The sequence below is a fragment of the Cucurbita maxima genome, unplaced genomic scaffold, assembly GCF_002738345.1.
Source record: "Cucurbita maxima cultivar Rimu unplaced genomic scaffold, Cmax_1.0 Cma_Scf00010, whole genome shotgun sequence".
NCBI lineage: Eukaryota > Viridiplantae > Streptophyta > Magnoliopsida > Cucurbitales > Cucurbitaceae > Cucurbita > Cucurbita maxima.
Genome location: NW_019272026.1, coordinates 4,400,742 through 4,413,454, shown reverse-complemented (window position 1 = coordinate 4,413,454; position 12,713 = coordinate 4,400,742). Strand labels below are relative to the sequence as shown.

Genomic DNA, 12,713 nt, shown 5'->3' with positions numbered 1-12,713 from the left:
GATTACATACCCTAAACAGTTGCCTTAAGAAAAAATGACTGACTGAGTTTTGGTTTAAGAGTTGTAACCAAATCCTCTAGAAAGTAATATCTAGAACGCATCATCACAACATAACTTGATAAACAATCTTGTACAGCATAAGGAAGGTGAAGCTTTTGTTTTCTCCGAGGATTAAGACAATCAGTTGAGACCCAGTGAAACAAATTTATGGCAACCACCATCCCGCTCGAAATAAACAGGTCAGTTCTCAAACGATGCTCCACCATTTATAGTTTACAATTCGAGGAAGCCTAGTTCCATAATTTCAAGGGTTAGACGAATAAACAACCGGTTATAAGGATGATAAATTAAAAGGAGTTGAATACAAGGATATTATCTACCAACAGCAAAATAACATTATACATCCAGATAATAACTAGTTAATCATCGATGGATTAAAACGTTGAAAGATACAACTCCAAAAGGAAGATAATTGTAAAAGCTATAACGCCATACGATGGAAGTGAAAACTATCTCAATAATGTGGTCTGTCATTTTCCCCTGAAATTTTGAAGAAAAAAAAAAGTTATGTTAATTGGTGTAAGGGAAATGGAGAGGAAATGCAAGATCAATTTCACTTACGTATTCATCATTAACGTTATATTGTCTCCTTTGAGAAGAATCCTCCCTGAAAGGGAAAGACGAAAGGCATTTCAGATAACACCACTCAAGTATAGGGAAGGCAACAACAAATGAGGGGGAAAGAAGACATACCGAGTGCTTTTTTACTCTTTTTCTTTACATTAACTTCCTCAGCATCATCAAGAACTAAATTCATGTACTCATCAAATCCCTGTTCGGTCAAGAAAATGATAACTTTAATATAAAAGAACCAGCTTCCTCTGCCTACCTCCTTTATAAGTTATAATAAAAGCATTTAATAAATCAGCCAAAACATAGGTAATTACAACAAACGAAGGGCCAAGAAATTTCAAATTTTGTAGTGCAAGATAATCCATGAACATAATCTTGGATGTAAACTACAGAAAAGCTGAGGCATATAAGCTAACATTGCAACTAAAAAGCATGGACGCAGACGCAGAAACAACATGGACATGACAACACACCAATTTTTAAAAATGTAGGACATAGACATAGACGCGTTGGGGACCTGTTATTTTAATTAAATTTTATTTAAAATATTAAAAAATCAAACTGAAAAAACTATACTTTTTTACTAACTATTTTTTAAAAACGTGAATCAAGAAAAAGTACCCATTGAGTTTAAGTTCAAATTAAAATAGTGCATAAAAATTAAATGACCAATAAGTTAAATCATCTAAGCCCACATAAAGAAACCCAATAAAGAACAAAAGCCCAGCATGCCAGACTCAAAATAAAAGGTTATAAAAAAGTTATACTTCTTTTAGAAATAAACCCCACGAAGCTCTCTTCTCCACGGATTCTCTCGTCTTCATTTATTCTCTTCACCTTCATTTGTGATTTCCCTCCGTTCTTCCCCCTATTAACTTCACCCCAGTGCCGTCCCGTCTCAAAGGTTTGAGGTTGTTTAGGTGTGTCCCTGGTGTGTGAGACGTGTCCTTAGCTATTAAAAAAAAAAAAAAAAAACGCAATTTTGTGTGTTGGACCAGTGTTGAGAGCGTGTCCAAACATATTTGTGTCTAACACAGACACTTTGTCGAGCAAAGTGTTTGTGCTTCCTAGCATCGCAATAATTTTTAAGATGAAGTAGACGAAAGAGACATGAAATACGCTATTTCATTAAATTAAATATCAAAAGTTAAGAGACGATTCACTGAGTTCACAAGAGGAATAACGACCAAACATGCTTGCTGTCTGAATTCTGAAAACAGCGTTCAGTCCTTGGTAGGAAAAGTTTTCTGCAGAACTGGTCACATTTTACATAGATTGATGAGGAGAATTGCGCACACAAGAGAAAGGAAACCATCTTAATCGAGTAAGAACAGGGCGCAACAACCTTATGTGGAAGAATAAACTAACTTCATGGAGGAATAGACCGATGGAAATCAATTCCCAGGCATGGGGACATCGCTTAAAGCAATTTTCATTTCAAGGTGTGCGCTCCGGCAACAGAAGATGAAACAATTTCATGGAGAAAACTGCGGATCATAGAAGTAATTGACCATTGCCTTTGGCATTATGAGGTTTCAGGGAAACCTAGTTCCAACCCCAACGGTCTGTTTGAATTGGAAAGAATACTGAGATATAACTCTAACCGTGAAAATTTTTCCATAAGAGACTTGATCTATTTAGAACTGAGATTCAAATAACACTCACTAACTACACAAAGAAATATGAAATTAGAACTCTGTACCATGATCCATTCCTATTCCAAGAGCGAGTTTAGGTGATAACCAACATGAGCGGCAATTTGAAGCTATGTCCCAAATTTCACCCAATTTCCAGCATGTGTGTAACTTTTGGCAGCAATGTAAAAGGAAATCGAAATACTAAAGCACAATCTTGAAGGCATGCCCATTTATTACGTAACATGAATTTCAAGTAGGTTCCAATTCTACCTGTACCTAATAAACCGCCTACACAATTGAATTTGTTCAACTCTAGAAATTTTGCGGAAATTCATGATGTGGATGTGGAGTAGGAGCTTGAGGTCTTTATCCAGGATATCGAAGAAATTTTTAACACACTCTTGCCCTGTGCTCCACTGAAATCAGAGGATTTCTATAAGGAGCATATGAGAGAGTAAATTGTCCAACAATAAAGTTGGAGCATCTATCAATCATGAATACATGCCAAAAGATCGACGTATAGGAAAACGTAGGCTTCAATCCGCATTACGTAAATAGCCAGTATAAAAAGAAAATAGTAAGCAGCAATAAACAAAACCTTACAATAATTCGGCCTTCGATCCTAAGGTCTTTTTGCTCAAATAGCCAAATCTGAATACGAGCTTTCTGCATTGATTACAAACTCGAATCAGAAAACCGAGTTAGGCCAGAAAAAAAAAGGTGGATAATTAGGAATGGAAGTAAGTTCTTACACTTTGGAGAAATCTGAATATCAAGTTCTAGTTCCAAAGATACAGCGACACCGTGATCAAAGGAAAAAAGAAAAAAAAGACATCCGGAAATTATCAGTAAGACGCAGAAATAGATAAAGGCAGCCCAAAGTATAATCAAGGAAGGAAGAAAAATGAAGAGATTCCGCGCGTACAATCGGTTGAGTCATAATCCTCTGAACTTTGGTGCTCGCCATGGCTATCGAATTTGTTTTGGCAGTGGGAGAATCTTCGATACGAAATGTAAACCCTAGAGCACTTCCACTCCACGTCCAGAGACCGATGCTTCAAACTAAAAGCATGGCGCGCTTTCTAGTCGCGCCCTACTTATATGGTCCCACTCTCTCTCAAACGAAATTAGCGCTCACATAATCCAGACCGGAATAAAAAATAAATAAAATAATAATAAAAAAAAAAACCACATAATAATAACTTCAATTTTAACCATATATTTTAATTAATTTTGTTGAGAATTATTGAGAGGGAGTGTAATTTAGAAAATGATTATGAGTTTACAAGAAATATTCTATTCATATGTCTGAGACCTTCTTCAAGGAATGCTCTCTTCATTTGTCCGAGATCTTTTAAGAGACTCAAAGCAAAGCTACGAGAGTGGATAATATCACAGATAAATTTAAAATGTTTGGTTTACACGAGCAAGGAGACAATGTAATTAATAATAATTTCTTTTTGGGAATTACAAGGAAACATCAATGGTGAAGAAAATTGTTGTCCCACCTCATTCGTTGTCGCAATAACTATCCCCATTTCGACTTTCCTTCTTCACCAAGTTTTTTTTGTGGCCAGTCGCACAACTACGCAGTCTACTGCCAAGCATCTTATCTCTCCAACGCGGTTTGAACGCTGAGGATGGCCGACACGAGTAACGACTTGTGTGCTTCGTCAAATGACTCCATCTGCCACATAATCCACACAACGACCTATCAAGTCTGGAATTAATTCTATCATTAAATTCCAAAAAATAATAATAGCCCGTGGAATATAATTTCAATAAAATTCTAGAAATAAAATTAAAATTAAAATTTTTTGTTTTTCGAATTTGGCTAGTAATAATAGCCCCGTGGAATATTATTTTAAGAAAGAATGGAATAGTTGTGACAAGTAAAAAAATAAATTATTATAGAATAGAGTTTAAGCTTTGAATTTATATTTAATTAAAATCTTACGAGTATAATAAAAATTTAAAATTAAATTTTGTATATAATAAAAATAAGTGTGTCTTTTAAGTTTCTTACTCTTCTCTGATAAATTAAGCATTTAGGAATTTATTAGAATTTTATGACTAGTATGACTTATTCAATTTTGAGTGTAAAATATTTATAAAATTGAAAAAATATGCTAATAAATAAATTTAAAAACTCGAAAGTATAAATTTAAAGAAACAGAGTTTAGAGAGGTTCTAAAGAGGGAACGTGGAGCAAAGCAGTGAAAGAAAGAACCCGCGCTTTGACATTATTGGCGTAGTCGCCTGAGTATGGGAACGGGGAAGAAATGGGGCGGCGGAAGCTGCATCGCGGCGTGGTTTGTGTGGGCGGTGCTTTGTTGGATCGGAGGCGAGGGCGTTAAACTGGGCGTGCTGCTTGATCCCAACTCGACTGTGGGCAAACTATGCAACGCCTCCATCCAATTGGCCCTCTCCGATTTCTATACTGCAAATCCTCAGTACAAAACCAGGATTATTCCTATATTCGAGAACGCTGGAGACATCGTCGGAGTTGCATCTGCCGGTAACTGTTTTCAGAACTCTTTCTAGCTCTCATGACTTTTGCTCTTATATTAGAACACAGTACTTTTTTATTATAAACTTACGATTCTTCTCTAAATCGTTACTATGGTCTGTGGCAGCGTCGGAGTTATTAAGAGAAGGAGTAGATGTCATCATCGGAGCTCAAACTTCAGAAAAAGCGATGTACCTGGCGGAATTCGGAGGAAAATATGAAATTCCCATAATCTCCCTCGAAGGAACAAGCCCCTCGCTGTCTCCCAAGCACAACCCATATTTCATAAGGGCAGGCCAAAGCGACTCGGCCCAGGTTGGAGCCATAAGCGCCATCGTTCAACTGTACGGGTGGCGAGAGATAGTTGCAATTTACGAAGACACAGAATATGGACGTGGCATCATCCCAGATCTGGCAGACGCCTTGCAAGAAAACGGCACCCGATTATTTGAGAGAAGGGGGATCCCTTGGAGGGCGAGTGGGAGGGAAATTCGTGAGGAGCTGAGGAGGGTGATGAATTTGAGGCGGAGAATAAGGGTGTTCCTTCTTCACATGACTGCTTCCCTTGGGTCGAGGGTTTTAATTGAGGCCAAGGAGGAGGGAATGATGAGTGATGGGTATGCATGGATTGTGACAGATGGGATTTCCTCTTTGCTTGATCCAATCACGGATCCCCAGGCTCTTGACGCAATGCAAGGGATTGTGGGCGTAAGGCCATACATACCCCAAACCAAAAAGCTTCAACAATTTCAAGCAACCTTCAACCAACAACTTCCACTCCCTTTAGGTTTGTCTCTGCACCATCCACTCTCTTCACGTGATTTTCGTTTTTGTTTTCTTCTTGCCCTCATCAACATGTATTCCTTATTTCTAAATTTATGGTCGTGAGACTCGTCTCTCAACCATCTTCAACAATCTACTTAAATAAAGTATATCATAGAGCCTCTACTAAACACTATTTGGAGCTCTCGAACAGCCTTTCCTTAATCGAAGCTCGACTATCTCGAGTCCTGGAACAACCTCTCCTTAATCGAGGCTCGACTATCTCGAGCCCTCAAACAACCTCTCTTTAATTGAGGCTCGACTATCTCAATCCCTCGAATAGCCTCTCCTTAATTGAGGCTTGACTATCTCAATCCCTCCAATAGCCTCTCCTTAATTGAGGCTTGACTATCTCGAGCCATCGAATAGCCTCTCCTTAACTGAGTCTCGATTATCTTAAGCCCTCGAACAACTTCTCTTTAATTGAGGCTCGAATATCTCGAGCCCTCGAACAGCCTCTTCTTAATTGAGGCTCGACTATCTCGAGCCCTCGAACAGCCTCTCCTTAATTGAGGCTCGACTATCTCGAGCCCTCGAACAACCTCTCCTTAACCGAGGCTCGACTATCTCGAGCCCTCGAACAGCCTCTCTTTAATTGAGGCTCGGTTATCTCGAGCCCTCGAACAGGCTCTCCTTAATCAAGGCTCGACTATCTCGAGCCCTTGAACAACCTCTCCTTAATTGAGGTTCGACTGGACAAAATATACCCTCTATTATGATATTTTCCTTAATCAGCTAATATGAGATTTCTCCCCAACAATTCTACTAAATAATAATTATTTTTTTTTTAGAAAAAAATTAGTGGTTAAAATAGACTTAATAAGAGTTTGGAGATCAAAATCGTAAATGCTAGAATTGTAAATAAATATTTTAGAATTTGAAGAATAATATTTGTTGGAAATTTTGAGTTAAATTTTTAATCAAAACAGTGAAAATTATGTTAAAAGTTTAAAACGGCTAAATTGGTGACAAGCTTAATTGGTTAGATTTTTGCGTGATTTAATACCGCCGTTGAAATGTAATGACATAAAATGGGGATGCGCGTGCAACAGCATCGCTCAATCTTTTTGCAGTGCAGGCGTACGATACGATGTGGGCGTTGGGCACGGCGGTGGAGAAATTGAATGCCACCATCTCTGCGACTGCAACTGCAACTGATAGACGCGCGATGAGGGTAAGTCTTCGGGATGCAATTAGGAACACAAAAATTGAAGGCATTAGTGGAGTTTTCAATTTGGTCGACGGAGAGCTAAACCCACCAACCTTTGAAGTGTTCAATCTGGTGGGCGAGAAGGAGCGGATCATCGGATACTGGAGCCAGAAAGGAGGCGGAGGAGTCCGGCCTGAAGTTGCAATATCAAATTCAAAAAACCAACTGAAGCGACCCATTTGGCCCGGACCCACGGCCGAACAACCCAAGATGAAATTGAGAATAGGAATTCCAATCAAAGGATTCCCGGAGTTCGTAAACACGAACATAAAAGAGCCCCAGAAGTCGTCCGGATTCTGCATCGACGTCTTCCGCCTTGCAATTGAAGTACCACACATGAACATAGATTACGAGTTCGTCCCTTTTGTAGACAAAATTGGGAAAAGTAAGGGGTCCTACGACGAGCTTCTGAGCCAGATTGAGGCTCAGAAAGTGGATGCAATTGTTGGAGACATAACAATAGTTGCAAATCGGTCGGAGTTCGTAGACTTCACTCAGCCTTACTCAGAATCGGGGGTGTCAATGCTGGTTTCTGTGACAAGCGATAAGAAGGAACACATGTGGATATTCATGAAGCCATTTACAAGGGATCTATGGCTACTTTCCTTCCTCTCCTTCGTATTTACAGGCTTTGTGGTTTGGCTACTGGAATGTCGTGTCAACACTGACTTCGGAAGAGGCCCAGCCCAACAACAAATCGGCCTCATCTTCTGGTTCAGCTTCTCCACGCTCGTCTTTGCTCACAGTCAGTACTCTACTACTCTTATTCATAGCTTAATTTTTTACTCCTTTAATGGGTGCGTGTAAATTGATTTGTTTTAGGGGAGAGGATATTGAACAACTTATCCAGATTTTTGCTGATCATATGGGTTTTTGTGGTGCTAATCCTGACCCAAAGTTACACCGCGAACTTATCATCCATGTTGACGGCGCAAAGGCTCCATCCTTCCTTTGTCGATGTTGAAGAGATCAGAGAGAAGGGTTACTTCGTGGGTTTTCAGAACGGTTCCTTTGTGAAAGATTTTCTACACACTCGGTTAGGATTTGATGAAACCAAGCTGATAGCCTGCGGAAGCCCCGACGAGTTTAAGATAGCCCTGAACAAAGGAAGCTTTAATGGTGGAGTTGCTGCCATTTTTGACGAAATTCCTTACATTAAGGTCTTTCTTCGGAAATATTCTTCCGGCTATCAAACGGTCGGACCTATTTACAGAACCGGTGGTCTTGGATTCGTGAGTTCTTTCGCCTTCTCTCTCTCTCGTTTTGAACTTACTTCTGTTAAGAGCGTAATTTTCACGATTTTGCCTTCTGGGTTCTATCAAAATTAATCCAGGCCTTCCCGAAAGGATCCCCTCTGGTGGCTGACTTTTCAAGGGCAATACTGAACGTGACCCAAGATCAAGACCAAATGCTCAAAATTGAGCAGAAATACTTCTCAAATAAAACAGCACCAAATCCAGATCCCAACGATTTACCTCTGGATGTTTACAGATTTGGTGGGTTGTTCATCATTACGGCAGTTGCTACCTGGTCTTCGTTATTAATATATTTGGCCCAGTTCCTTATCACACGTTGGCCGGACTCCGGCAGCGTCCAGTCTCCACTCACCTCCAAATTTGTTGAAATGGGCAAGCTTTTTTGCCAGGAACACTTCCACTCTTCTTCTCCGCAAACAAGTCAACCCAGGGTACACGCTGTTCCTGAAACAGCAGAAGAAACAACGACACCGCAGACTGTTCCCGACCATAATGTCGATTCCATGAATACTGTTGCCAAGTAGTTCTATAATTTGATGTAGGGTAATTATACTTGATTGATTACTGTATATCATTGAATAATCTCTCTGTAAAGTACACATTCGTTGAAAATAATCTAAGCTTTTGTTGCAAATGAATATTTTGAACGTAAATATATCAGCCAAAAAAATCCACTCAGCGACCAAACTGAAGAGGAAAGTTTTAGTCCCCGTTGATCATTAGTGATTGAAAAGGAACCCTCTTGATTTCAACATACGTTGAGAAGTCCTTATTGATTGGCTGTTTCCATGGCTCCCCATCCATCTGCAGATATGCCTTCTTCCGCTTCCCACCTCTGATTTCAATTCTAATGGCTGCTGCCTGAAAAATAGTATGCAACACTTCAGAAGCAAGAATCATGGTGGCTATTTAAGTTGGAGTTGTTACGGTTGGGAAAAGAGTCCCCACATCGGCTAACTAAGGTGTTGGTCATAAATTTTTAAGTAAGGAATACATCTCTTTTGGAATGAAGCAAAATCATGAGAGCTTATGCTCAAAGTGGACAATATCATACTATTATAGAAATTTGTGATTCCTAACAATTACAAGAGCAATGAGTAGAATTATCCCGAGGTGTTGAAGTACCTGGGCGATGTGTTTGGCAGAGATTATGTCTACCATAACAAACGATGTATGCCATCCTTGTTTTAGGCCAAAAATCTCTAGAAGACCATCATCAGCATGCGCCTCCACAAAGCCTCTCTAGCCCCAGATAAAGATCAGAAGTCAATAAAGCATAGCATAGACAAGAGAAAACAGCCACACAGAGCTTCATAGTGGGTACCTTCTCCAAGTACTGTGGCTTGGGCTTACCCCATGGGTTTCTTCCGCTTGCGTAGTTATGAAGGTTTAAAGTAACAATAGACCTAACACTACACAGCCCAAGCAACAAAGGATCAGTAAGACTGACAGACTATACAAGTTTCACCAAGAACAGTTCTACCTGGAAGGAATTGGAATCTTTTCCCATTCTGAGCAATTTATCTTTTTGATATGTATTCTAACGATGTTCTTAAGGCCCCTACAAACAGAGAGGCTTTTTGTTCTTAGAAACTGCAAAAACATGTGTTCTACTGGGATTTTAATGAATATAAAGTATCACCTCAAATTTGGATCGTTTGAGCAGGAAGTGAAGAACCAACCTTGAGTGCAACTATAACTAGAGTAGATCAGCTTTCACATATGAAAGAAAGCACGTGTAAGTTGGTAAACATCCACTAATCGTGAAATAATATTTTTGTTTAAGGTCTAAGCAGGTAAGTTCAACCTTATTTGTAAGTGGACCTCGAGCAAGTTTTGGTCTTTTGTTACGCAAATGATGGAAGCCGTAAGCAACTTGAGCATCCATTCCTGCGTTATGCATTCACTGAATCAGTTAAATGGCCTGCTAATGAGTTTTCTGAAGAAGCAAATAGATTATTTCTTAAGGAATTAGAGCATGAATATCAATCTAATTCATCCAAGCCCACGTTAGTAGATATTGTCTTTTTTGTACTTTTCCTTTCGGGTTTTTTCTCAAGGTTTTAAAACGCATCTACTATGGAGAGCATCTAGTCCTACTCTAACTAGTGTCTCGCACTATCCAGATACTGACTTTGATACTATTTGTAACGGCCCAATCTCACAGGTAGCAGATATTGTCCTCTTTGGGATTTCCCTTTGAGCTCAAACACACCACTAACAAGATTGTGAGATCCCACATCGGTTGGAGAAGGGAATGAAGCATTCTTTATAAGAGTGTGGAAACCTCTAAAATTCGTTGAGCCTCACAAGGGTGCAGTTTAAAACCTTAAGGGGACACCTAGAAGGGAAAGCTCAAAGAGGACAGTATCCGCTAACCGTGAGCTTAGGCCATTACAACAACTAATATCAGTTTCCCACTAATCTACACACACATCTTTGTTGAATCAAGAAATTCAGTGCAATAAACACACTTTTTTAGAGTTCAGCTTACCTATGCTGAAGTAATTATAAAATACTCCTCCATAGGAAGCCAGTTTTGTTGGTAAATCTCCTTTTTCGTCCAGTTTCTGCAGCCATGGAAGTGGTATAATATAATTGAAATGAGAATGAAAATTGGATCCAAAATGGGCAATGTTCAAATTCTATGTATATCTAGAATTTTAGTGCGGAAGAGTATATAATTACACGCACAGCCTCATTCAGATCACTTTCTTCTGTAAGCTTCAAAGAATGAGGTGGTTCCACTCTCTCCCCAGCAGGCACCGACAGCAAAACATGCCAACTGCATCATGAGAATCAAGTTTGAAACAACTCCAAAAACCAAAAACAAAAGATAATATCATGAAAGAACTGGAATTCCCACCTATCCAAAGAACCAACTTGGCCAGTGGTAGCCCTGTGGAGAGATCTTTTAACAGCAGATTGCCAGGCAAAAGGAAATGAACCTCCCTGATAAAAACCAATGATCCATATCCATTAATACTAGTGGTACCTTCCTGTAAATTTTCGAGTTGAAGCTACAAAAGCTCACCCAACCAAAACTCCTGGAAAGATCATTGCCAGTACCAAGAGGGATAATCCCAACAGGAAGAACAGGCTTGCGGTCTTGGTTGTTAAGTTCTGCTAGACTTCCCAGTACCCAACCGACAGTACCATCGCCTCCTGCAACCTGCGCTACCAGTTCCATTAGATTCCAAATATGTAAAGCGAAAGAAAAGCAACAATCTTTTTATCTGGGGTTATAGAAAATATCAAAATACCATGACCCTCATCCTCTGACGAGTTTGTTTAGCACAGATGTCACCTTGATCAGCCAAGATTTCCAGGCAGCGCAGTCCATATTGTACAAATTCATGAGGCTTCACTTCCAAAAGATCAAAAACCTACAACACAAACAAACAGAAAATTCCAAAGATGACACGTACAGGACACACATGAAAAGAAGAATCACGCAAGTGGAAAGCATTTTTTTGGTGGACCTGTTCTTCGCTGATTAATTGCTGGAGGCGCTGCTTGAGTTTCTGGCCATGGCGGCCGCCGCTACGCGGATTAATGAAGACCACCAAAGGAGCCTCTGGCAGTGGCGGGACTATATTTTGCGGTGGAAGAGAGGCAGAGGCTCCGGCAGTGGGGTCTTTTAAGCGGATAGAATCACGCATGGCTAAGCGGAGATACTGCGGCATCATAACCTTTGTATTGAGCTCCTGTTTGTCGATTGGGATCCCCGACAGGCCGCATCCTTTCAGTGAGTCGAATAACGAGGAGCGAGCTGCTATACTAACCTGGTCGCCTCCATCTCTGGAATGATCCATTTCCTGAAGTTAGATATACAGCTTGGCAAATGGGAAATCCAATCTTCAACTAAAGTGTTTCTGAATGAAAGATGGTATGGGAGGAAGATTGTGGGGGGGGGGGGGGGGGGGGGGGGGGGGGGGGGGGGGGGGGGGGGGGGGGGGGGGGGGGGGGGGGGGGGGGGGGGGGGGGGGGGGGGGGGGGGGGGGGGGGGGGGGGGGGGGGGGGGGGGGGGGGGGGGGGGGGGGGGGGGGGGGGATTGCAGGGTGTGGAGACTGAAGAGGGTCCCCTTGGGAGTTGAGTATAGAGATTAGGTGAGTAGGATTAAAAGCGGGAGGTTGGAGGGTTGTGAGTAATAAAATAGTGGCGTCGGTGATGGGGACTTGGGTTTGTTCTTGTCTGGTTTTTCTCCACCGGGAAGTCGATGTTCACGGGGACTGCGCTGGCAGATGTCAACAGACATCCTCAGCTAGACGTGTATCCACCAAATATGGTAAGTTAATCAATCACATATTCAGTCATGGTTAAGTAGTGATTCAAAATCCATTGTTTCGTCTTGTAATTGATTAACGAATAAGGAACACAAATTTCATCCTTTAATGTCAGAAATCTGTCATCACTAAGCTCTAGTGTCTTGGTTTTATTTGTTTTGTCTCTTTATTGTTCTCAATTCATGTGCTGTGCTATCCTTAAGTTTGATCAATTAATTAAGACATAAAAACTCTAATATTGTATGCTCTTCTCAATTTTAAAAGGTTTGATTTTTTCATGAGGATTTTGATTTATGAAAGAAAGGTGAAAATATTATTTTATTATAATCTTCGACTTCATTCTCATCTAAAGTATGATGT

At 40.4% G+C, this 12,713-nt stretch overlaps 3 protein-coding genes across 5 annotated transcripts; 1 reads left to right on the top strand and 2 right to left on the bottom strand.

Moving 5' to 3' along the window:
• Nucleotides 1-317: 317 nt before the first annotated feature.
• LOC111485738 (small nuclear ribonucleoprotein E-like) lies at nt 318-3,373 on the bottom strand. Of its 2 annotated transcripts, none has more exons than XM_023132755.1 (6): nt 3,196-3,373; nt 3,023-3,049; nt 2,874-2,936; nt 754-892; nt 622-667; nt 318-540 (listed from the first exon to the last, which is right to left on the bottom strand). In XM_023132755.1, exons 1-6 carry the CDS (start codon nt 3,235-3,237, stop codon nt 531-533), a joined length of 327 nt encoding a protein of 108 aa, XP_022988523.1. In that variant the 5' UTR covers nt 3,238-3,373; the 3' UTR covers nt 318-530. The 2 variants fall into 2 exon arrangements, with proteins under 2 accessions (XP_022988523.1, XP_022988524.1); XM_023132756.1 differs by having other exon boundaries at nt 754-832.
• A 930-nt stretch (nt 3,374-4,303) lies between these two features.
• LOC111485729 (glutamate receptor 2.8-like) lies at nt 4,304-8,701 on the top strand. Its single transcript, XM_023132740.1, has 5 exons — nt 4,304-4,788; nt 4,907-5,566; nt 6,654-7,556; nt 7,634-8,043; nt 8,145-8,701. Exons 1-5 carry the CDS (start codon nt 4,536-4,538, stop codon nt 8,589-8,591), a joined length of 2,673 nt encoding a protein of 890 aa, XP_022988508.1. The 5' UTR covers nt 4,304-4,535; the 3' UTR covers nt 8,592-8,701.
• On the bottom strand, nt 8,615-11,961 carry LOC111485730 (diacylglycerol kinase 7-like). Of its 2 annotated transcripts, none has more exons than XM_023132742.1 (12): nt 11,550-11,961; nt 11,331-11,453; nt 11,102-11,239; nt 10,934-11,019; nt 10,756-10,852; nt 10,562-10,637; nt 9,875-9,957; nt 9,710-9,780; nt 9,551-9,628; nt 9,392-9,479; nt 9,193-9,309; nt 8,615-8,928 (listed from the first exon to the last, which is right to left on the bottom strand). In XM_023132742.1, exons 1-12 carry the CDS (start codon nt 11,880-11,882, stop codon nt 8,770-8,772), a joined length of 1,449 nt encoding a protein of 482 aa, XP_022988510.1. In that variant the 5' UTR covers nt 11,883-11,961; the 3' UTR covers nt 8,615-8,769. The 2 variants fall into 2 exon arrangements, with proteins under 2 accessions (XP_022988510.1, XP_022988511.1); XM_023132743.1 differs by having other exon boundaries at nt 10,762-10,852; nt 11,550-11,960.
• Between the last annotated feature and the right edge of the window lie 752 nt (nt 11,962-12,713).